This window comes from Vombatus ursinus, unplaced genomic scaffold (assembly GCF_900497805.2).
Source record: "Vombatus ursinus unplaced genomic scaffold, bare-nosed wombat genome assembly UNPS02005659.1, whole genome shotgun sequence".
Taxonomy (NCBI): domain Eukaryota; kingdom Metazoa; phylum Chordata; class Mammalia; order Diprotodontia; family Vombatidae; genus Vombatus; species Vombatus ursinus.
The window spans coordinates 999,680-1,026,049 of NW_020945437.1; the positions used below are offsets into that span (position 1 = coordinate 999,680).

At 34.7% G+C, this 26,370-nt stretch overlaps 1 protein-coding gene across 3 annotated transcripts in view; it reads right to left on the reverse strand.

Annotated features, from left to right (window-relative positions):
• FNDC3A (fibronectin type III domain containing 3A) overlaps positions 1-26,370 on the reverse strand; it is a 203,532-nt gene that overhangs the window by 148,027 nt on the left and 29,135 nt on the right. For 2 of the 3 annotated variants that reach the window (XM_027848140.1, XM_027848141.1), the window contains exon 2: positions 13,081-13,218. In XM_027848140.1, coding sequence (XP_027703941.1) covers positions 13,081-13,179 — 99 coding nt within the window. In that variant the 5' untranslated portion in view covers positions 13,180-13,218. Of the gene's footprint in view, positions 1-13,080; positions 13,219-26,370 lie in introns of those variants that run through there. The other variant, XM_027848144.1, reaches the window with a different exon arrangement.

Genomic DNA, 26,370 nt, shown 5'->3' on the forward strand with positions numbered 1-26,370 from the left:
TTTGCATATATTTGTTTGTTTCTTGTCTTTGCCATTAGACTGTGGGCTCCTCAAAGGCAGGAACTGTCTTTTGCCTCTTTTGGGATCTCTAGCACTTAGCACAGAGTAGGCATTTAATAACTGTTTAGTGACTACTGACTACTGGTCATCTAATTTATGTAGATTAGAAGCACTAAATCAGAAATATAAGACGGAAAGGGACTTGCTGGTAAGGCAACCTGGCCACCCCCACCCCCCCAAAAATGAAAGCTAACCATCCAAGATCCAAAAGGAGGCAGAAAAACTTTAAAAAGCAGATATAAGAAATAAAAAAGCATAGCAGAATGGGGTAATTTGACTCTTTACACTTTAGTATTCCTTAAATGAAGTATAGTATAATATTAATCAAGAAGAGGTTAAAGATCAAAGATAGAATAATCACAGAAAATCAAAAAAGCTAGTCTAGTACAACCATCCATTTCTCAGATGAAGAAACTAAAAACCATGAAGGGTAAATGATTTGCCCAAGGTCATACATTAGTATCAGAGGTGTGATTTGAACTGACTGCTTTCTATTATATCACAATAATTCTCTATGTTCAGTAGAGCTCAAAATATGATACATTAGAAAAAAAAATTTCATCTAAAATGGTTACAATGAACAAAAAATTTTCAATTTCAAAAAATATTTTAAACTGGGTCAAGTTCAACTAACTCTCTAAGATTTGCTTTATACATTACATAACTGTTTATTAAAGGTCTAAAATTTTCTGCTGGGCAGAACATCTCATTCCCTTACAATACTGAGTAAGTAGGGTGTCATAATACCTATATGTTGTGTGTATTTTTCACCCACAATCCAAATTCTGAAGGGCTTCATTTCCCTGTTAACCCTGTTACCAAGTTGCTATCTTCAGTATGCACACACACACACACACACACACACACACACTTCAGTTTAAAATACCGCTTTATGAGTAGGCTCCCCTGATTTCCTTCTCAGCACTGCCTATTATATATACAGTATACATATATATATACACACACACACACACTATATAATATATATACATATATGTAAACTTTATATCTTGCTTATTTTTCACATCTAATAGAAACATAATTTAAATAAGCTGGATAGCAAAAGTACTTTTCAGTTCATGAGTTGAGCTCAATATAACCCATTTTTAAACAAGCACTATTTAAAGCTGCCTAAACTTAAAAGAGTATGTTTGAAAGTTAAAAACCAAAAAAAACCTTTTCACATTTAAAGGTTTCCACAGTAAATAGTCACTGATCACCCTTAAGAAAAACTCCAATGCTTTTCAAAATCAAAAATACCACTGTTACTTCAAATTTTTGTATTTATTTGTATTTTAATATGTAGATACGCAAAGGAAGCATGTTTATGAAGCACAACTTATATCATTCTCTAATCTCTTTGAAAATTAGCACCTGGAATAAGCTCAGGAAATTAAAATTCCTAAAAATAATTTTTAGATTCAGCTCAAAAAATTTTAGTCAATTATTTCTAAGGATACATTTTGAATATTTATGAATGGGTTCTCCATTAAAATTTAACTCTTCCAATCATTCTTAATATTTAAAGAATCAACTATATTAACTTAAAATTGCTGCTTTTTAAAAATTCAAATACCCAGAAAATAGGATTATGAAATAAATGCTAAAAGACCACAAGTTATATCCCTACAACAAATAAACTCATGACACCAACATGAACCAGAGAAATTTTGTATATTTAATAAAATTAAGAACTCTGAGATACTCAGAATGAAGTGAAATTTATAATATCAACAAACACAAGAAAAATACTTTCTTCTATCCATTTTTTTTTTTACTTTTAAAAGTAATACTTTTAAACTACTATTCTGAATTTGCCTATATAACTTCCAGGTTATTCAAATGGTAGGATGCATAATGTAATATATACTACTAAAATTAAAGAGGGGCTCCTAAGTGACAGTTACTACAAAGTAATTACCAAGCAGAATTCTCTGATAAATCTATAAGCATGTTAACAGGTCAAGTAGATATAAATGCACAGGACAGTAAAAGAATCTATTGAGCACATTCTCCAAAGATCCAAAGATATATTTTGAAAAGGATCAATAATTATTATTGCCTGAAAGATGAAAAATTACATTCCTTCCAAGCATTTTGTAGAAGTTCTTATACCTTCTTTTTCTCCTTTTCTTTTTTAAAAAATTTGGGAAAACCTCCAATTTAAAAATTTCAAATACTGTTGCCAGAGAGCTTCTTAATAAAATCCAAATTCCATATGGAAATAACAGAATTCTTAGAACAGTAAATTGCAGCAGTGAAAGAGAGGTTTCACAAAGCTTTGTTTTAAAAACAATACAAGTAAAATTTTTGTACACAAACTATAGTCTAAAGTTTATTTACAAACTGGAAAGAACCAAAAGCTGCTATTATGGTTACCAAAAAAATAAAGTAAATCATACTGCAGTTTATTTAAGACATGGTATTTTGTCAAAATGGAGATATTGTAACTTCAACATTACTGTTCTACGATGAAAACCAGTTGAGAAGGACTTCATTTCTAAGTTCACACTAAAACTGGCAAATTCATAGCTTATATTCTCAATCAGGGCATCTATTCACAACAATCACATTCCATCTTCTGACTGCTCTCCCACTGTGAATCTAATTACAGAATTCAATGGAAATGTTAATTACACTACATCTGAAGCCTTAGCACTTTTCACTTACTGTAGTTCTTACCCTTTTATTTTTCTCATTCAACTAGTGCTATGACAGTGACAAAAACCGCTCTAATATTCTCATCACCACTCAGGATGTTTCAATTTGTTACATTCACCAGATATTGAGGTAGTCCTCATTAACTCATCTCTGACTAATCAACAAACCTAACAAACTCCATTCTGAGTAGCATTCTATTTTTTTTTTCTATACCCACGCATATATATATTACACATATTGAGGCAGGATGTAAAAGGTATGACCAACTATCAGTATAGTCATCAATAACCACCTCAATTATTACTTCATATCAAATTAACCAATGTACAGCAAGCTTCTTGCTATATACAAATGTATCGTGTAACCACAGCAACTAAATCAACAAAGAGCTACAGCAGCATCTGCTTCAAAATTATCCGTCAGTTAACAGAAGGTTACGATTTCAAAGAAAGGTTCTTCCAAATATACTCTATTTTAACATCATGCTTTTAATTTTGTTTTCTGATTTATTTCAATATAGTTCTAGTTTTTGCTTGATATACACAGAATATTTATATGATGCAATTTGTAAACAAGTGTGTAGACACACTTATCAAGAGATTAATTTTTAAATATTTATTTCTTAATTCTTTGCAAAGAATTAACTTAATTAACTGATTGAGAATTAACTTAATTATCACTAAATCATTTGTAACTTGACTTTCTTCAAAATTCAGCACATCTGCGACATCCTACAGGACGCCCTTCCTAATTTCCCTAATTATTAGTACTCTTTCCTTACTCAAATAGTCATGGATATACTCATCTGTTTACATATTGTTTCCTACAATAAAATGTAAGCTTCTTAAGGGCAGGGATTGTTTTTCATTTTGTTCTTGTATCCTAAATGACAACTCTTTATTGGATTAGCATATAACTCATAAATCTCTACAACAACATTAACCTGCATTCTTGAATTTACATTAATGTTTTTTCTTCTCCTCATAGAAGTATATCTAAGGCTATGAAAATATATTTTTTAAAAAATCAGCTGAAAATGCGCAAAGAACAAAGATCAGAGTGAAAAATATGAACTATATTTGGAGATATATCTATACAGTTTAGATAATTTTAATGTTATATTAGATTCTTTTCATTCCACCTTTAAATTTAGTTGAATATTTATAACTGTTTTGATGTTACTGTTAGTGGATTTAGCAAATTTTTCTTCTGGTATTTTTGCCACTACCTCTTTTAACTGGTAATCCCCCCCCCCCACTGGATCACAGGTCTTATTTGGTTTACTTATTTCTTTGATTTTTAAATTTCCTTTTGAGAATTTCTAGTACTTTTGCCTCTTTTTGCATTTCTATTCAGAAACAGTGCATTACAGTGTAAATTCCTGGAATCTGAGGAGCTGGATGCAAACACTGTGATGTTTACTACTTGTGTGACCTTGGGCAAGTCCTTTAACCTCCTAAAACTCAGTTTTATCATCAGTAAAATAAGAGAGTTGGACTAGATGGCTTCTCAGATCTCTTCAGTTATGATCCTACTGATGTTTTTAAAGGATGATATTCAGAAAGTAGGCACCCTTGTGAGTTATCATCTTGAAACTTAGTATTTATAGTTATTTATCAACAAGTAGGAAAAAAACCGTTCAATTTCCATGTTATGTAACTGAAATGCAGAATAAAATCTGGATCAAAAAGTTAAATATAAAGAGGATGAAAAAATATTTCTCATTTGACTTCAGGTTTCTTTAATTGCCTAACTGGATTTAAATGGACCTTTTCTGAACACTAATGAAATTATTCCTTTTATAGCTGCCTTCTGATTTTACATTATTAGGAATGTCATTTCTATGGAAGCGTTCTGATCAGAAGTGGTTATGGACTAAGTTTGAAAAAAATGTAGTCTTGTTACTAAAATCAAGGAAGCAGCATAGGGAAAGAAGGATGACATACTTCCTTTCTAACAAATCTAAACATTTCAACTTCTGGAATTAGCTTACGTAGTACTCCTTTGTATGAAAATTCATGCTTTGTTGGGAGTTTTGGCTGAAGGGAAACTAGCTGGAAGTTAGGGAGTTACAAATTATGTCAAATTTTTCAAGTCCTTTTCATAGTTTTTCTTCTTTGAAATTATTTCTCATTCTAGCATATCTCCACAGCCAAATTTCTTATCTAAGACTTTCTTGCCTGGATCTCATAAATTTCCTAATTGCTTCCCTACCTTGTCTAGATATTTTAAATGCTGCCAATAAAACAACCTCTACATCTCAGAAAATAGTTTAAGCATGTTCATTCAAACAGGTTTCTTCCTCACAATTAATCTAATTCAAAATCCAAAGTCATTAATGTTTAAAGTATTTTTGTAATTGTCCTGTCACTAATAATTCAGCTTCTCATCTATACTGCCCTTATACTTGTACCTTTAAACTTTTGAATACCTGAGTTCAAATCATAACCTCTTTGTGCCTTAGTCTACTCATCTATAAAATGAGGGAATTGACTCAATGGTGTTTCAACTTCCTCCCAGCTCAAAATCTATGATATCATGACATCTGAAACAGGCATCCTCTTCCTAATAAAACTTCCTTTTCCAATATTCTCTCCTTTGCCTCTTCATTATTATTCACTACTTTCTCAACTGCAAACACATTTTAAACCTCCAAATAACTGAAAAATCACGTTTAGAGATATGTAAAGATTTTTTAACAAATATATTCTTGAGAAGTTGCTTATTAAAACATACTTCTGCATACCTACTTATACTTTTGCACTGATTTTCATCATAAAATATGTATATATTAACCTGGAAAAATAAAAATAATAAATATTTAAGAATATCTACTGTACGTAAAGCAATATCCTGGACCACAGTCTCAAAGCTATTATAAAATACTACTTAACAAATGCAACAAATGCTCTAGGATTACAGCATGAGAAACAGGAAATTTTCTATTAAAAAAATAAAAATAAAAATGCTGCAAAATGTATGTGTACAGACATACACACATACATACTCAGATTGTATACATATTGCCACCATAACCCATTTAACCCATAATTCTCCTTCCTAACTGCAACCATGATTCACAGTTAACTCACACGGATGAGTTAACACACTGAACTGAACTGAACTGAACAATTATCGGCACAATTTGATAAAATCCCATCTGAAAACAGGTAAAGCCAATTTCGTGATAGGGGAGGGATTTTTCAGGAAAATCCTATATTGGAAATTTTAGCAAAAAGCATTTTCTTTGGAATACTACTGTGCTACAAAAAATGACGAACAGGCTGACTTCAGAAAAACCTGGAAATATTTGTATGGTCTGATGCCGAGTGAAGTGAGCAGAACCAGCAGAACATTGTACACAGTAACAGCCACGTTGTGCAATGACCAATACTGATAGACTTGATAATGAATACAAGGATCTAAGACATCTCCAAAGGCCTCATGATGGAAAATGCTATCCACAAAGAAGAAAGAACCATGGAGTTTGAATGCAGATCAAAGCATACTACCAGCTATTTTTTTTCTTCTGTTGTGTTTTGTTTCCTCTTTCTGGTGGTTCCTCCCATTGGTTCTAATTCTTACTTACAACATCACTAATATGAAAATATGTTTAATAGGAATGTATCTGTATAGCCAATATCAGATTGCGTGCCGTCTTGGGGAGGGAGGTGGGGAGAAACAGGGAGAAAAATCTGAAGCTCAGAAGCTTATGGAAGTGGTTGTTGATAATTCAAAATAAGTTAATTTTAAAAAAAGCATTTTTAACTTGAAAAAATGTTAAATGATAAACTACGATAATGTTCCTCCTCTTCTGCTTTTTGATGCAACTGGTACACATAAAGGCAAAAAAAAAAACCACAACTCAAAAACCAAAAACTTTGCACTAGACTTTAAAAAAAAAAATCACTCAAATGTTCTTTACCAGTAACCTTCATGAACAGAAATGCAAATTTTTACAAAATCAAAGTTTCCTGGAAATAGTAAGTTTGAAAAATGATTTCTCTTGGTAATTTGTGTCTTGGAGGCAAAGTTTTTCAGAAGGACACTACTGATAATGAGATTTCATTCAATCTTCTTATCTTTGTCAAACTCCAACCCAGGCCTGAATTGATTTTATCCTATTCAGGTTTGGGTGGAGACAGATTCCCAAGACTGGGGGTGGTATTTCCTCTGTCCGAATGGCAGTAATACCAGCCCCGACTAATCAAGACAGTGGCTTAAGTCATGTACTCAAGACCTCATTTCAATATAATCCATATCCCCTCAGGGGGGTCCAGTTTTGGACTGAACACCCATGCAAGGCTTGTCAAACCAGCTTGAGAGAAATTAAACTGTGGACATAGGCACCCTAATTTCATTTGTCTCTTTCTTAGAATAGACTCTGTAATAAATTGGGGTTTGACACCAGGAAATAAACAGGTCACAAATACATAGAATCTTTTTGTAACTAGGTCAAGTCCTTTCAATTTGAAGAAGAAATTGATTTATGTCTCAGATTCTCCATTTGAAAACTAAGGCACAGAGAGGTTTAAGTATTTCTCCATGATCATGAAGCAAAAGAACAGAAATCAGTATTTAGTATTCATTCCAATGTACTATTAACTCATATGCAAGTTCTACATTTTATCAAGCTTCTGTATGAATTAAGGAGAAAAACTTAAATGCATAAGTAACTTATATGCAGAATTACTACACAACTGGAAAAAACTACAGCAAAAATCTCAGGAGGTTTTTTCAGTAGCGGCTATATCATATGACACTATGCAGGCAACTTGTGAAATTTGAACACAGGACTCAAAGTAGAAATTCCGTTTTTTAACCCCAAAGAGAAATGGAAATGAAAAATTTTAATTAACTAAACAATTTAATGTTCCATTTAAAAGAAGGACGCAAAGCCTTGGTATTTCAAAGATCAGCAGAGGAGTAGAAAGAACATTCCAAAAAGGAACAAGCAAAAACCACTGAGGTAAGAATGGATCAAGTCCCAGGCAAGTGCAAATGGTAAAGGAAGAGTCTTTAGTTGGAACAGAGGATCCAAAGTGGGGAATAAAGATATGAAACTGGGTACAAAACAGGCAGCTGATGGAGGGTTTAGAATACTTGGTAGAAAAATTTGGGTTTGAAGAACAGGCAATACTATCATGAGATCATCTTAAGCAGAAAATGGGCATGATGAAAATGTAATTAAGTTGTCCTGGCAATTTTGTTTAAAATGAACAGAGTAGTGAAAGAAGCAGGATGATATTCTCAGGCCTGAAATAAATCCTGAATTGAAATAATGTCTGTAGAAACAGAAAGTGAAATACTGAAGAATCTCACAGAATAAAAACTGCATAAGAGTGCAAAGTCGCATTGCCCACAGCATCTATCTAGTTCCATCCCTGCTTCATTGTCCAGATCCCCCTTCTGACCCTAGTCCTGGGAGCAGCAATCAAACATATTACTACTGATCATTGCTACTGGAAAGTGAAGCCTATGGCTCTACTCAACTTCTGTGTGACATCAGCAGCCCTCCCACCCCGCCTTACCATATTCCTCCTTTGTGTTTGTTGTTTCCCCCTTTAAACTGCAAACTCCTTGAGGGTGCACAGAGTCTTAGTTCTGTACTTGATGAAGTGTTAGGATAATGAACAGACTTGCAACTCCAATGACATGGGGAACTCCTGGATAAGAACTCTTCCAGTCAGTGCAAGCCAGCCTACTGGCCGCAATGTATTACCCCCTTATAGTGCTGTCTAGAGCAGAGTTGTGAAACACACAGCCCTGTGATGGGAAAATGTTTTAACAAAATAAATAAAAATATAGCACAACACAATTTAATTTGTGGTTTTCTTCTATGTCTATTTGTGTGGGACTAGAGCACTGAGAGGTGAAGTGAGTAACTTGCCCAGGATCACACCGTTTCTGTGTGTCAGAGGCAAGGCCTGACTGTAGCTGTTGCTGGCTTAGAGGTCACCTCTTCAGCCAATGCACGTTTTGGTCCAAGGAACTGGGTGAAGACACTGGAGATAGAAAGATAAAATGAAAACCAGGTCCTGCATGCAAAGATCTTACACGCACTAAGTACATGATTCAAAAAGCAAGAGTATTAATAACTAGGAGCACTAACAAAGTGAAGGTGGAATGAGGTCTGAGACTTAAAGGAAGCCAGGGATACTAAGAAGCAGAGTTAAGAACAAAGTGTGTTTTTGGTGTAGGGGTTAGCCTGGACAAAGGAGATAGCTATTGCTAAATATTAGTTTTATGATTTCAAAAAATTTGAAAGGCCCAATTGACTGGAATCCACTGGTAACACTGATGCAGACCAGGAGTTTTCTTAACCTTTCTGGTGTTAAGGACCACTTTGGCAATCTGGGGAAGCCTACAGATGCCTTCCCAGAGTAACATTTGTAAATGCATGAAATACACAGGACTACAAAGGAAACAAATTATACTGAAGTATAGTTATCAACTTTTAAAAAACCTAACAAGTTTAGGGGCCCAGGCTAAGAACCTCAATATTACTTCATGATTCCTTAGTTTTTTTCCACTGATAAAGTGAGGATAGTAATACCTATTCCCGCCTGTGAAATAAGAATTCTGTAAGGATAAACAGATCATCTATATAATTTTTTTTAATTCTACGAAGGCTATACAAAACAGTTGTAATGTGTTGAAGTTACTAATGAATGCATTTTCAATACCTTTCATAAATGAAAATGAGTAGGACTACTACAGCAGTTTTAAAATAGTTTCAAAGATCATCAGGCATAATTTCTATTATTCTACCAAAAAAATCAGAATGCTAAGAAAATAAATTTACATACTGGGATTAAAAAATAAATTAAATAATAGGTAAATTAATTTTCATGTTTCATAAAGTATGAAGCTGAGAGAGAATAAGGTTCATATATCAAAATTTAATGCCAAAGTTTGGCTGAAGGGAAATAGCTAATATCTATAATGGTGATGCTTCCATAAACCCAATACAAAGTTCCTTTTGATCAGGAGTCACCAAAACAAAACACACTTTTTAAAAAAATTGAATGAACAATGAAAATCTTTCCTTTTTGAAAAGGCCAAATCTACAAACCTTAATAAAAAGTATTTCATCATGGAAGATTTTCTATTTCACAAGATGTCAACCCTGGAAGTTATTTTAAAATACAGCACCCCCCCCCCAAAAAACAACAACAACAATTTTTAGATTCCAGTCTGATGACATGTAATTATTTTTAAAGGACTTTATTCAAAATTAATAACAGTAATGAGAAATTAGTGGTTAAATTTGTGCTACAGATATAGCCATCTTCTTCAATAGGTTAATATTATTTAAAGTAAATGTTTTCAATTTAGTTGTTGAATCATTCTGGAAGCATTTTGAAAACAAGCATTCCCCAAGTTATGAATGGTTAGGGGACTGAAGTTAGTTTGTAAACCTATAATTTTGAATACTGAACACATTTTCCACAATTTTTTTTTCTAAATAGTAGCTAGCTGCTTGGGTTTAACTCATAATGCTATGAACTTTAACACTAATAGTACTAGCATAAATTTTGGGTCTTAGAACAAGGATTTTATGGGATATACAGGCAGGGGTTTGGGGGAAGGGCAGCAATGGAAGTAGTAGTTTGGAAAGAGTACCTGGACAGAACGGTAAGAAAGGGGAAGAAGAGGAAAAATAACTGATAACTGGCTTAGCTTAGGAAAAAACTTACAAAACAGGTAAAATTTTGTCTCTGATTTTCCCCAATTTTCTTTTCTATAGCCTTCTATCTCCTATTGTTCCATCATTCCTCAGGTTTCTTTTTTTTCTCTCTGGACACTACGTTTCTATTATCTGAGAAATTTGGCTAGGAAAGGGAATATAAACAGAGAATAGACCTGGTTTTCCCTCATGGTGTGGGGAGAGGAAGCACAGTCATCCACACAGGTCTTCCCAATGTACCTCTTGGACCCAGAAATGGCAGCAGTGAGGAGGTAATGCTATAACAGCAGAAGGCCTTTAAAGAAAACAACCTATTAAAGCCCTCTAGAAAGAAGAGAAGACCCACTATCACAATGAGTACATGTACCAGAAAAATGGATCTGAGCTGAATATGCAAGAGACAGAGCCCCGTGATGAAGAGAAGCAAAACAGACAGACTTTGTTATACACATACATACATGTGTATAAATAAAATATACATACATATACAAACACACACCCCACATAAGGAAGTAATAGTGGTATATACACCAACTACTGCCAAAGCCTGAGAGCTGCAAGAATAGTAGCACCCTCTCCAGACTACCAGTCCTAGTTGATAGAACCTGGATTTAGTTTACTAAGTGGAACATCATGCCAGGTTTTTCAGTAGGCAATGATAGAAATGATACTTGAAGAAGCTTTACAAAGAATACGATTCTAGAGTTAGAGCTCGAGGAGATCTATGAAGCCATCTAATCCAAACTTCACAATTTACAGATGAGGAAACTGAGGCTAGGGAGAGTGACTTGTTCAAGGTCACCCAAGAAGTAAGCTGCAGCACTCTGCTATAAGGAATGACAAGCAGGATGATTTCAGAAAAACCTGGAAAGACTTACACAAATTGATGCGGAGTGAAGTGACGAGAACCAGGAGAACACTGTACACAGTAACAGCAACATTGTACAATGAAGATGTGAATGACTTAGCTATTCTCAGGAATACAATGATCCAAAACAATCCCAAAGGACTCATGATGAAAAATGCTATCTGCCTCCAGAAAAAGAAATGATGGTGTCTGAATACAGACCAAAACATACTATTTCTCTCTCTTTTTCTCTTTCCTTTTGGTTTAAGTTTTCTTCCACAAAATGACTAATACAGAAATATGTTTTACATGATTGCACATGTATAATCTATATCAGACTGCTTACTATCTCTGGCGAAGGGCACAGGGGAGGGAAGACAGGGAAGGAGGGATAGAATTTGGAACTCAAAATTAAAAGAAAAAAAGGTTAAAAATTATTTATTAAAAAAAAAAAGAATCTGCAGAGGCAGAATTTGAACTTAAGTTTTTAAGAGTCCAAGGCCCCACTTTTTCCATTACACTGTGCTACCTCTTATACAGATTAAAAGAGGAAGATATTAAAGATTCCAACTATGAGGCTACTGGGAGTAATCGAACCATACAGCCTATGGCAAGGCCTTGACCCTATAAATTATGTTATATATATTGTGTATTTATTAATGAATATGTACTATTACCCCTGAAAAGAATTTTAAGTTCTTTGAGGGCTATGATAGTTTCATTTTTGTCTTTGTATCTCCAACACGTACTTCCTGAATAAACTGCCAAACGCTAACAATCATAACAAAAGTAATGACCATAATATTTCTTAAAAGTGCAGAGATTTTTGCTATCCACAACAACTCATAATTATAAAGCATGAGCTTTGTGAAGAGTAGGATCCATCTACAAAGAACAAAATTAAAAATGTATTTAAATTACCAGGGCAAGATATATAGAAAAATTTTCTGATTGTACATGACAAGTATAGCAATAAACTACAAAAGAAAGTGTGATTTTTCCTTTCTTTTCTAGATGTTTTTAAGAATGCTAGCTTGAGAATTTTTTGGATTAGTTACACAAGTAGGAGAGAAGCTTAGACAATCCTAATTGAGATCCTTATAATTTAATAATTCTATTTCTCCTCCAAACTAAAAAGACAAGCTGAAAATACCAACTATCATAGTTTGAATGCTTTTAATTTGCATGTAAACTTTATACCTAGTATTTGTTTCCCTGTGAGGTACTGGTCACATATGCTTGAATCAAACCCTTTATATATAGCTCAGCATAAAATTTAAAGACATCACTTACAAAAATATGTTAATGATATTTATATACAAAAAAATGGAAAAATATTTAATACTCAAGTAAAAGGTGCCATACTGGAAAATTATCTACTTTCCACTACCATAAATTCTCATCAGAGCAAATTCTGTTAAATTTATGAGTCCACTGAAGAATGAATTGGTCATATTATTACATAATGAAGCCATAAAATGTGAGAAGCGCTATTCTTCTAAAACATTTGGCTACTAATGTACTCATGATCCATAGTGTATCCAGATCAATTTTAATACCAGCAAAGCTCTAGTACAAGAAAAAAAATTAAATATAGGTAGAAGGTATGGCTATAAATAAGACAGACATGTTCCTCCACCACATATGCAGTACGTTATATAGTCTTATCTCATATACTGGTTTACTCACTTCAAGAGGCATTTTGATCTGGAACTTAAAGGGTGAATTAACACCACAAATACATTATCTTGAAGATGCATTATAGCTCCTATAAGACTAATCAATAAGCAGTCAAAAGGAAGAAAGGACTAGGTTTCCTTACCTGTTGTGCTCCATCCCCACTTACAATAGGTGCAGGTAGAAGAGGAATATCACTACTTAAAATCTGAGTTGTGTCCAAGAGCGGTGGATGCTCTGCCATTATTGGTAAAACATTAATATACCGAATTGTCCTCCAATTCTGAAAAACAAAAAGTGATTTGTGTATACATCCTTAAAATAGACAAATAAGTACATTAAGATACAAGAATCATCTCAAACATTAGCCTGAAAAGTTATATTTTTCAACTGAAATGCAGTGCACACTATATAAACTGCACTAAGAGGAATATTTAAAATACTAAAACAAGTAGAAGAAGGGGAAGGGTAACTAGGAGAAACAGATGAAAAATAGAAAAGGCAATGTAAAACCTATATAGGGAGAAAAAACTGGGAAAAAAGCAATAGAATAAATCCTATTCTTCAGTGTACTTTAAAAACTGAGAGAAAGTTTAGATTAAAGCTTATATAATCAGCAAATATATTTTATGGTCAAGAGGAAGGAAGGGAATATATAGTGCCTAATATGTTGAAGGCACTGTACTAGTAAGTACTTTACCAATATTATCTCATTCGATCCTCACAACAACCCTGAGAGGTAGGTACTATTATTATCCTCATTTTACAATTGAGGAAACTGAGGCAAATAGAGGGTAATTGAGTTGCCCAAAGTTACACAATTGAAGAAAGCATCTGAGGTGACTATTCTAACCACTGAGTCACTTAGCTACCTTGGAATAGCTATGCTCTATTCTATTTGGATGCCTATTACTTTTTAAAAATATTTTTATTTCATTAAACATTTCCCAGTCACATGCAAAAAATTTTTTAACACTGAACTTTAAAAATTTTGAGTTCCAAATTTCTTTGCCCCCATTCTTCCTCCCTCCTTGAGAATGTAAGCAATTTGATATAGGTTATACATGTGCACACATGCAAAACATATTTCCATATAAGTCATGTTGCAAAAGACAACAAACAGAAAATTAAAACAATAATAATAAAGGTTTAAAAAAAGTACACTTCAGTCTGCATTCAGAGTTCATCAGTTCTCTCTCTAGAGATGGATAGCACTTTTCATCATGGGTCCTTTGGAACTGTCTTGGATCATTGTCTTGATCAGAGTAGCAAAGTCTTTCACAGCTAATTATCGTACAATAGTACAATGTATTCCTGGTTCTGCTCACTTGGTAAAAGTTAACATAAGTCCTCCCAGATTTTTCTGAAATCATCGTGCTTGTCATTTCTTATACTGCAACAGTATTCCATCACAATCATATACCACAACTTATTCAGTTGTTCCCCTATTAATGGGCATCACCTAGATTTTTATAAATTGAACTCGGTTCTTTATATATTTAAGAAATGAGGCCTTTTTCAGAGAAACTTACTGTAAAATTTCCCTGCAGCTTCCTATTTTTCTTCTAATTTTGGCAAAAGCTTTTTAATTTCATGTAAACAAAATCATGCATTTTACATCCTATAATGCCCTCTTCTTTGGTCATAAATTCTTCCTTTATCCATACATCTGACAGGTATATTTTTCCACGCTCACTTTATTTACAACATCACCCTTTATGTCTAAATCATGTATCCATTTTGACCTCATCTTGGAGCACAGTGTGAGATGCTGGTCAATACCTAGTTTCTGCCAAATTGCTTTCTAGTCTTCCTAGCAATTTTTGTCAAATGATGAGTTCTTACCTCAAAAGCTTGGATCTTTGGGTTTATCAAATACTTGATTACTATGGTCATTTACTATGTATTTTGTGTCTTTTCTATTCCACTGATCCACCACTCTATTTCTTTGCCAGTACCAGACTGTTTTTGATGATTATCACTTTGTAATATAGTGAAATCTGTAACTGCTAGGCCACTTTCCTTAACATTTTTTTTTCCCACTGATTTCCATATTCTTGACATTTTGTAGTTCCAGACAATTTTGTTTTCTATTTTGTTTTTTTTTTTTTTGGTTCTATAAAATAGTTTGGCATGTCAATGAACAAGTAAATTAACATGGATAGAATTGTCATTTTTATTATATTGGCTTGAGCAATTAATATTCCTCTAATTGTTTAGATCTATCTTTATTTGTGTGAAAAGTGCTGTGTAATTGTATTCATATAATCCCTGGGTTTGTCTTGGCAGGTAGATTCCCAATTATTTTATATTGTCTCCATTTTTTAAAAATGGAATTTCTCTATTTCTTCCATCTGTTTTTTTTTAAAGGGGTATAGAAATGCTGATGATTTATGTGGGTTTATTTTATATCCTGCCACTTTGCTGAAGTTAAATGTTTAAACTAGTTTTTTAAAGTACTCTAAGCATGCCATCATATTATGTGCAAAGAGTGATTTGTTTTCTCATTACCTGTTTTTTAAAATTCCTTCAACTTCTTTTTCTTGTCTTATTGCTATGGCTAGCATTTCTAGTACAATACTGAATAAGAGTGGTGATAATTGACATCCTTGCTTCACTCATGATCTCAATGGGAAGGCTTCAAGGTTATCACCACAAACAATGCTTGCTCTTGGTTTAAGATAAGAGAATACTTTTCATTTTAAGAAAGGCTCCATTGATTCCTATGCTTTCTAGTGTTTTTTAATAGGAATGAATGTTGTATTTCGTCAAAGGCTCTTTCTGCACCTATTGATATAATCAGATTTTTGTTGTTTTCGTTATTAATAGTTAATTATGCTGATAGCTTTCCTAATACTGAACTAGCTCTGCATTCCTGGTATATAAGGCCACCTGGTCAAAGTGTATGATTTTTGTGGCATATGCTGTAATCACCTCACTAGCATTTTATTTAAAATTTTTATACCAATATTCATTAAGGAAATTGGTCTATAGTTTTCTTTCTGTTTTGGTTCTCCTTGGTTTAGATATCAAAACCATATTTGTGTCATAAAAGAATTTTAGTAGAACTCCTTTGACTATTCCTTCAAATAGCTTACATAGAATTGGGATTATTTCTTAAATGTTTGCTAGAATTCACTTGTAAATCTGGTGCTGGAGATTTTTTCTTAGGGAGCTCACTGATAGCTTGTTCAATGTCTTTTCTAAAATATTTAAGTATTCTATTTCATCTTTTGTTAATCTGGGCAGTTTATATTTTTGTAATATTCATCCATTTCACTTAGATTGTCAGTTTGGCTGGCAAATAATTGGGCAAAACAACTAATAATTCCTTTAATTTCATCTTCACTGGTGGTTGATTTTTTGATTTTTGATACTAGTAATTTGGTTTTCTTCTTCTCTAAAAATACAATTAAACAACGGTTTATTTATTTAAAAAAACTAGCACCTAATTATTATTTAAATGGGTTTTTAAAAATACTTTCAATTTTACTTCTATCCTTGGATTTTTAAGATTTCCATTTTAGTGTTTAATTGGGAATTTTGAATGTTCTTTTTCCTACTTTTTTTTTTTTTTAAGTTGCATGCCCAATTAATTGATCTGCTCTTTTTTCTCTTTTATTGATACAGGCATTTAGGGACATAAAATTTCCCATAAGTACTGCTTTGGCTGCATCCCACAGATTTTGGAATGTTGTCTCATTGTTTTCATTCTCTTTAATGAAATTGTTTTACGATTTCTTCTTTGCCCCACTAATTCTTTAGAATCAGATTGTTTAATGTCCAATTAACTTTTAATCTATGCTTCTACTACCCTTTATTAAGTGTAATTTTTTTACTGCATTATGGTCTTTGTTTAACATTTGTGCTTTTTTGCATTTGGTGGGGAGGTTTTTATGAAGTAACACATGATTAATTTTTGTGTAAGTGCGATGTACAGTTGAGAAGAAGGTATCCTCCTTTCTGTTCTCATTCAGTTTTCTCCAGAGGTCTATCATATCTAACTTTACTAAAGGTTCTATTCATCTCCTTGACTTCCTTTCATTTATGGTTAGCTTTATAGAGCTCTGAGAGGGGAAATTGAGATTCTCCCACTTTCCAGTGTCTTTCTTGTAAACAATCTGCTATTCGATTCTGTTTTATGGGTGAGTTCATCTCATTCACATTAACAGTTATGATTACTAATTACATTTCCCTCCATCTCATTTTCTGTTGTTTATCCTTCTTTCTCTTTTTCATCCTGTTTCTCTTCTGACCTACTTTTGCCTTCTTTTATCTCTCATCCCTTTTATCACAACCCCTCTCTCTTATCCTCTTCCCATGCTTCTTCTTGTTGGGTAAGATAGATTTCTATTACCAATTGAGTATGTATATCTGTATCCTGCCTAACACTTTGGGCAGCAAGGAGGCATAGAGGATAGGGAACAAGGCTAGGAAAAAGGAAGATTGATTTTCCCGAGTTAAAATGTGCCCTCAGACACCTCAAACACCCTAGGCAACTCATTTAACCCTGTTTACCTCAGTTCCTCATCTGCAAAATGAGCTAGAGAAGTAAATGGCAAACCACTCTAGTATCGTTGCCAAGAAAACCCCAAATGGGGTCAGAAAGAGTTGGATGAGTGAAACTACTAAACAACATGTGTCTATGTATATGTGTTGATACGTCATGTACGTGTATGTGTGTATATATAGGTTTCCCTCTTTATGTGTGTTTAAATATGTACATATAAATGTACATTTATATATGTATATATATAATTTTCTGTCTTTGAATCAATTTAGATGTGTGAAGTTCAAGCATGCCGCTCCCCTGCCTCATTTCCCCTTCTACTGTAAAAACTCTCCCTTGCACACCTCTTTTAAGTGAGATAATTTTCCCCCTTCTTCCTCTCCCTTTCTCCTTCTCCCAAGGCATCCTACTTTCTTACCTATCCATTTTTTTAACAACACCCCAACATAATCAACTGATTCCTACACCACCTTTGTACAATCCTTCTAACTGTCCCAATAATGATAAAGTTCTTTTATTTATTTATTTATTTATTTATTTTTAGGCAAGTGGGGTTAAGTGACTTGCCCAGGGTCACACAGCTAGTTAAGTGTCAAGTATTTGGTCTGAGGCCGCATTTGAACTCAGGTCCTCCTGATTTCAGGGCTGGCGCTCTATCCACTGTACCACCTAGCTGCCCTTTTAAATTTTTATTTATTTATTAAATTTTTTTTATGATAAAGTCCTTAGAGGATATATGCATCATCTTCACGCATGAGAAGGTAAAAAGTTTAACCTTACTGAATTCCTTATGCTGTCTCTTTCATATTTACCTTATGTTTCTCTTGATTCTACTATCTGAAAGTCAAATTTTCTATTTAGTTCTGGTCTTTTCATTAGGAATGCTTGAAAGTCCTCAATTTCATTAACTATTTATTTTTTCCTTGAAGATTTGTACTGTTTAGCTGGGGAGGTTATTCTTGATTCATCTCAGTGCTTTTGCCTTCAGGAATACCATATTCCAAGCCCTCTGCTACTTTAATGTGGTAGATGTTAAATCTTGTATGATTCTCAACTGTGACTTCATGGTATTTGAATGGTTTCTTTTTGGTTATTTGATGTATTTTCTCTTTCACGTATGGGCTGCAGAATTAGGCTAAAACATGCCTGGGAATTTTTATTTTGTGATCTCCTTCAGGTGGTGATTGGTGAATTTTTTCAACGTCTATTTTACCCTCTAGTTCTAGGATATCAGGGCAGTTTTCCTTGATAATTTCTTTAAATATGATGTCTAAGTTTTTTTTCAGGTAATTCAATTCTTAAATTATCTCTCCTGGATCTATTTTCCAGGTCAGTTGTTTTTTCCAATGAGATAGTTAACATTTTCTTTTATTTTTTTTCATTCACTTGATTTTGTTTTATAATCCTGATGTCTCATGGAGTCATTAGCTTCCACTTGCCCAATTCTAGTTTTTAAGGAAATATTTTCTTCAATGAGCTTTTGTACCTTTTTTTCTATTTGGCCAATTCTGCTTTTTAAGGAGTTATTTTTATCAGTGAATTTTTGTACCTTTTTTTCCATTTAAGCAATTTTGTTTTTTAAGGTATTATTTTCTTCAGTATTGTTCTATGCCTCTTTTACCAAGCTATTAATTATTTTTTCATAATTTTCTCCCTTTGCTTTCATTTCTTTGCCTAATTTTTCCTCTACCATTCTAATTTGATTTTGAAAATCATTTTTTAGCTCTTCTAGGAATTCTTGTTGGTCTTGAGTCCCATTCACTTTTTTTTTTTCCTTTGAGGCTCTGCTTACAGCTCTTTTGACCTCACCAGCTTCTTCTGAGTTTGTGTCTTGATGTTCCCTGTCACCATAGCAGCTTGTTATGATCAGGTTTTTTTGTTGTTTGCTCATTTTCCCACCCTATTTCTTGATTTTGAATTTTATGTTAATGTTGGGCTCTGTTTCAATGTATGTGGAAGGTGAGAGTGGCGGGGGGGGGGGGGGGGGGTGTTTCTGGCTTCAGGCTTTTTTGCACTATTTTTCAGAGTTAGTTGTAGGGGTTTGGAAGTTTTTGGTGTTTCCAAGGTAGTATAATCTCAGGAGAAGTGTGGTCACTGTTCTCTTGGTCTGCACTGTGATCCTTACCCAGATAGGGCCCCTGATCCCTTGGGATTCTAATCCATACTGTTTCTCAGGGTCCTCTGCTCTTGAGACCAGAAATGAAACTGTTCCTCAGAGCTCTGATCCTTTGAGATCAGAAGTGATATGGCCTCTCAGGACTTCTGCTCCCTCTTGACCAAAAGTTTCCTCTCCACACTTGAACTATGACCCAGAAGTGGGTATAGGCAACGGAACTGCCGAACAGTATTTGGTCCTACATCCAGTGTTAGCACAGGGATCCCCCTGTAATTTCTTTCTCACCTGTTGCCAAGTCCTCTTACCATCTCTGACTTGAAAACTACTGAAGATGCTGCTTCAGTGACCACCACTATGTCCCACCACTGGTGTTTCAGTGGGCTCCAGGCCAGTCTCCACCCCAGTGTCACAGATCTCTCCTTCTAACCTTCTATGTTGTCTTGGGCTGAAAGAATCTCTCACTCTGACCTTTTGTTGCCTCTACCAGTAGAGAATCTAATTTAAAGCTATAAGTTGTCTGGAGAGGAATGTTGGGAGAGCTCTGTGGACTGTTTTTTTCTACTCTGCCATCTTGGCTCCACCCCTGGAAATCCTTAATCCATTTGTTATGCTCCTCTTAATGCAGGACAAGATCACATTAGCTATTTTAGCAGCCATATCACACTGCTAACTTATACTGCATTTGGAATTCACTAAAACTCTCAGATCTTTTCCAGAAAAATCATTGTCTATCTATTCCTTCCCCATCTTATACTTATGAAGGTAATTTTTTGAAATCTAACTGTAAGGGTTTTTATTTAGCTCACTGAATTTGAACTTATTAGATTAAATACAATTGTATATTCTGTTAAAAGTTGTTTTTTTTTAATTTTTTTTTGGTGAGGCAATCGGGGTTAAGTGACTTGCCCAGGGTCACACAGCTAGTACATGTCAAGTGTTTGGTCTGAGGCCGGATTTGAACTCAGGTCTTCCTGACTTCAGGGCCGGTGCTCTATCCACTGTGCCACCTAGCTGCCCCTGTTAAGTTTTTGATCCTGACACTCACACTGTCCCCTTGAGCTCTTTCTGAATGAAGAAGCATTTATCAAGCGCTTACTTTGTGTCCAGTTATGTGATATGAATACACAAAATTATGTTACATAACCTCAAGTGGGCCCTTACTGCTTCTAGGCAATCCTTCTATACCTCCCTTATCAATTAACTATCCCACTCTCCAAAGCAGCTCTTTCAAACCTTCTCATACTTCCTTAATTCTCCCATGGCTTTTCCTCTTCCCACTCTCAGCTGAGAACTTTATTATTTTACCAAAAAAATTAAGGCTATTCATATTGAAATCCATCATCTCCCCTCTTTCTCATCTATCATTCAGATGCCTTCTGCTAATACCTACTTTAGACACATCTCACATTATGAGATAACACACAAAAGAAGCTGAAAAGCCCTAGAAGGTGGAGAAGTTTAGATGATGATGCTAAGTGACATTTTATATCACTTTAAGGTTTGTAAACTCTTCATATTCAAGACCCTGTAATGCATGTACTACAAATCTTATGATCACTTTAAGGATGAGGAGACTGAAGCTCATAGAGGTTAAATGAATTACCAATGGTTATATAACTATTGTCAAAGACAGAATTTGAACACAGGTCTTCTTGACTACAACTCCAACACTCCATCTACTATGCCACACTCCCTGCACTCATGAAGTTCACAGTCTAGTAATGAGATATGCCATTATTCATTATCCTGTATCACAGTAAGGTACAAAATATGAAGTACAGTCCAAGAGGGGGAAAACCATTGATTGCTAAGGGGCAAGACTTTGCAACTGGCTGAATACGAGGCAAGGAAAGGTGAGTCCTGGGTAATACCAACGTTATGAACCTAAGTAAAAGGACAGAAGGAGATGGTGGGACCCTCAATAGAAATAGGGAAGCCTGAAAGGAAAAGGACTAGATGTGGGGAGAAAGATAATCATAACTCATCTAGGTCTGTTCATACTGAAAAACAAAATTGGGGAGAGAGGGAGGCACGTTTACTCACCACCTAGGCCTAGAGTGCAGAGATTGCTGCTGAGGAGTGTGTGTGGCAGCCATAGCTATAACTTAATGGGGGAGAACAGCAGGAGAATTAAGGGTTGTGTTATGTTTTAACATCCCCTGTTGTGGTAAAGGATGGAGTGGAGAAGTGTTTGAGGGGTAGTGAAGTCGTAATAAAGCCAAGTTTAAAATTGGCTGGGGGTGAGGGGTGAGGCAAGTATGCGACCCATCTTCCACTATCCCACTGCCTGCACGCGCACACACACAGACACACACAGACACAGACACAGACACAGACACACACACACACACACTCCTTGGGAATCAAGCCATAGCCTCCCTGGGATTTTTCATAGGCCCCACTCAAGGGACTACTGCTTAAGGCAGTTGGATATTTGGAGTTGGAGGTTGGAGCAAGAGATAAAGATTTAAGAGTCAAATGCATAGAGGTAAAAGCTGTGAAAGTCAAGGGAGAGAATATTAAGCAATTAGAAGGCCATGTTTACAGGACAATTTTTCTTATAAACAAAAAGCAAACATAATCAACCTTTTTACTCCTATATTACACAGTCACTGCAGAGATTTCCTTGGGAATTTTTTAGGGAGACCAACACCAGTGATTTCAGTGGCATTGGGAATTCCCAGAAGAGGAAACCCCCTTTACCGGTATCGATCTTCCACCAGTATAGATCCCCTATCTTCTCTCTCTCTCTCTCTCTCATACATACATAATACATACACACATATCGCTTGTAAGTACGCTATTTGTATGTTTTCTCTCCCCCCTCTCCCCTTAATGTAGAGTCGTGTTTTGGACATATTTAGTTTAAAATGCCTACAAACATCTAGGAAGGGCATTCTACCTGGAATTCAGGAGAGATAAGAGCTAATGATGTGTTCTTTAGACATCACTGAGTAGATGGTTAGGTAGATTCAGGGGAGTTCACCAGGAGAGAAAATATGCTAAGAGAAATGGTCCTAAGACAGAGTTTGAAATATATCCACACAAAGTAGGTGCTACTTGAATTATAATCCTGCAAAGGAAGTTGAAGGGAGGTCAGAAAGGTAAGAAAAACAGGTGAGAACAGTGTTAAGAAAATACAGAAACAAGAATATCCAATGGGAGGAGGAAGTCAACAGCACAAATAGTAGAAAAGTCAAGATGAAGACTGAGGAAAAAACAAATGAGTGTGGCAATTAAGAAGTTGTTGAGGGGGGCAGCTAAGTGGCATGGTGGATAGAGCTCCAGCCTTGGAGTCAGGAGGACCTGAGTTCAAATAAGGCCTCAGACACTTGACACCTATTAGCTATATGACCCTGGGCAAGTCACTTAACCCCGACCGCCTCACCAAAAACGGGGGAAAAAAAAAAGAAGTTTGAGAGACTTATGTCACATGACCAACAATATGGAAGACTAGACATTTTCTATGATTCCCACTACCTCTCAAATCTCTCCAAAACTGGAATTATATTCAAGAGATAAGGTAATTTTGGCTCTCTCCACAATCTAAGATGCCAAGAACCCAAAGGTGGTAACAACCTGAAAAATTAACTAACAGAGAAGGTTAATTCCTCACTCATCACCCCTAAACTTCTCCCCACAACATTTGAGAAAAAAATGGATTTGTAAAAGCAAAATTCTTACTTTGCATAGGAGAAAGAATGAGACTAGAGAAATTTTATTCCAAATTGGCAAATCTCAATAAAAGGAAAAAAAAGAGAATAATGGCTTGGGAATTCAAATACAAAAAAAGTACAGTACAATCTGGAAGAAGAGAAACAAAAAACAGTTAACATTAAAAAGAAAACAGAATCTCAAAATATAATAATCTCAAAGACAGGATGAGTAAAGACAAATGAAGGATTATAACATGACAAATCAAAAAACCTAAAAACTACAATTCAAGAAGTAAATATAAGAAAACTGCTCATAATTTCTGAACACAGAAAACAAAGTGCCAAAGAATCCAGAGATAGCTTAAAAAAACCCCCACAAAAACAAAAACCAACCAAAAAAAAAAAACCAAAACAAAACTTCCTTAAAACTAAAACAAAAACACCCTGTCCTGCAAACTACAAGCTAGATAATGGTTAATCTGAACAATGCCAATGACAAAAATGACAAATTCTGTAAGCAAACGAGAAAAACCTTTAAATATAATAAAAAGGAAATTTGAATAATACACTTCACAGTTACAAGAAGCCAAAACTGGGAATTCAATAACGTGCTCCTAAAAACAAAGGAACTGAAGATGCAACTAAAGGTAACAGCTTGAAAATCTCAGCCTAATCACCAATGGGAAAAAAAGTACAACTAATAAAAAGGAGGAATTTGAAGTATTCCCACAGAAAACCAGATATGAGCAAATTACTTGTTTTGAAAATACCTTAAACAATAGAAACATGAGAAAGGTGAACTAATAGAGCAACTAAGGAAGGCACAAGTGATAAAAGTAAATTATGCCAGAAAAAAGGGTGAAGGACTACAAAAACACCTATGAAAGACATAACAACCACAAACAACAGAGTAACGGAGGGGCTATTAAGAGATTTCTTTTTCTAACTATGCAAGGAAAGAGAAAAGGATGAAAATATAAATCAAATACAAGAAGTGATGATGAAGGAATAGGATTAAAACATCATGGACTAATTCTTGCAACAACCCATTTAAAAGTGAATTAGTGGGTTTTTTTGGTGGGACTAATCTACAGCATAAGAGGACACAAAAAAGAGAAAAGGGGAGGAAAAAGAAAGAGGAGTGTGTGATGTATCCTAATCAAGTTAATGATTAACAATGAAGGCAAAATAACTCTTGTCTATTTGGAAGAAGAGAGCCTAGGAAAAAATGGGTAAGGTGGTAAATGAAGAGTGAACAAGGGAAAGAAAGATGGAAATCTTGATTCAGTGGCAGGAGGGAGTCCTACTGAAGAACAATCCCATGGTGGGCTGGGGAGAAATACATTCTAAAATGGGAGAGGGTATAGGTATAATCTGAAAGGATAGTGCTCATGGAGACAATTATGTCTGAGAGAATGCTGTACTGCCATGGATATCATCCTGTCTCAAGAGAAAGGGGAATCAAGGCTCCTGGCCATAACTGAAAGGAGATTTTGTGACAAATGAGGGAAAAAAAGATCATGGGGAAAGGGAAGGGATAGTAATGAAACACACAATCAAGGACATGAGAAAATTCCTACCATGGGGAAATTCTTCCATCCTCTCTATCACCTTCAGGAACTGGTATTTCTAAGAGTGAGAAAAAAGAGAGAAAGGGAACTAAGATCTTACAAGGCAATGATATATTAGAAGAAGGAAATCAAAATGGTTTCTTTGGAAGCTTTAATTCCATGAGAAATACATGGACTAAAGAAAAAACAAACAAGTATTAGGACCATGAATCAAAGAGTAAGTCTAGAACAGACAGAAAAGGAAGAGAACAAAGAAAAGAAATCTATTTAAGAAAAAGATGCAGAAAAATGAAATACACATAAAAAAGTTAAAGATGAGGAAAGAAAAGGGAGTATTACTTATTATCTGAGAGAGAAAAAAGAGATCAGGAATTAAAGGAAGAAAAAAGAATTACTACATTAAGCAACATGCCAAAAGTAGGGAAAGAGATGACTAAGGGGATGGAGAGATAGAGTTTAGGTTAAGAAGAATGGAGTCTGTGGGAAGAGATTGGTTGCCTTAAAGTAGATTAGGCAAAAATATCTGAAGTGACAAATTACTGTTTTTATATAGAAAGATGGGGGTGGTGGTGGTGGTGGTAGAAATCCTAATTCAGAAAAAAAAAGTATTAAAGACAAAAGGAGGAAAACTCAAACTTAACTTGTAACTTTAAATGTGACTGGATTAGACAATCCAATAAAATGAAAAAATCAAGAGGCTGAATAAAAAGTTAAAACCCCACAATGTGATGCTTAGAAAGAAAAGACGGATATACAAAATACAAATATATACACAGAATAAAAATGAGGGGCTGGAAAAAATTTACTATTCATCAAGTGAATCCAAAAAAGCAAGAATTGCAATCATGCTATCAGACAAGGCAAAAACAAAAATTTACAATATATAAAAGATATTTGTAAAGCATTTAGCATAGTAGCACCTAGGAGGCCCACCTATCCACCCTCCCTTTTTCCTTCTCTCTCTTTCCTAAAAGGAAATGAACTACATAATGCTCAAAAAGAAAAAAAAAGATAAATCAATATCATTATAAAACTTATATGCTCCAAATGCCTTATCCATCTAAATCCATAAAGGGGAAATTAATCGAATTACAAGAAGACAAAGACAGTAATAAAATAGTAACAGGAGATTCTAATGTCTCTCAGTTTCGGACAAATTTAAGTAGCTAGATGGAGCAGTGGATAGAGTGATAGGCCTGGAGTCAGGAAAACCTGAGTTCAAATCCAGCGCTTACCACTTAGATGACCCTAGGCAAGTCACTTAACTTCGATCTGCCTCAGTTTCCACAAATGTAAAATGAGAATAATAATAATAGCACCTACTCCCCCCCCCCCACCAGGGTGTTTGTAAGAACATAAAGAAATAATACTTGTGAAGTGCTTAGCATAGTGCCTGGCACAAAACAGGTGCTTAATAAATGCTGATTTCCTTCTGTGGGGATTAAAATTATCCAACCTGCAATAAAAGAGACTGAGGCAAAGCTTTGAGCCAATGGCATTTTATTAAAGGATCTATGGTTCCCTCTAATGAAGTAGACCTCATATTTTCCTTGGAATCTGAGATGCCCTCTCCTTCCAGGGT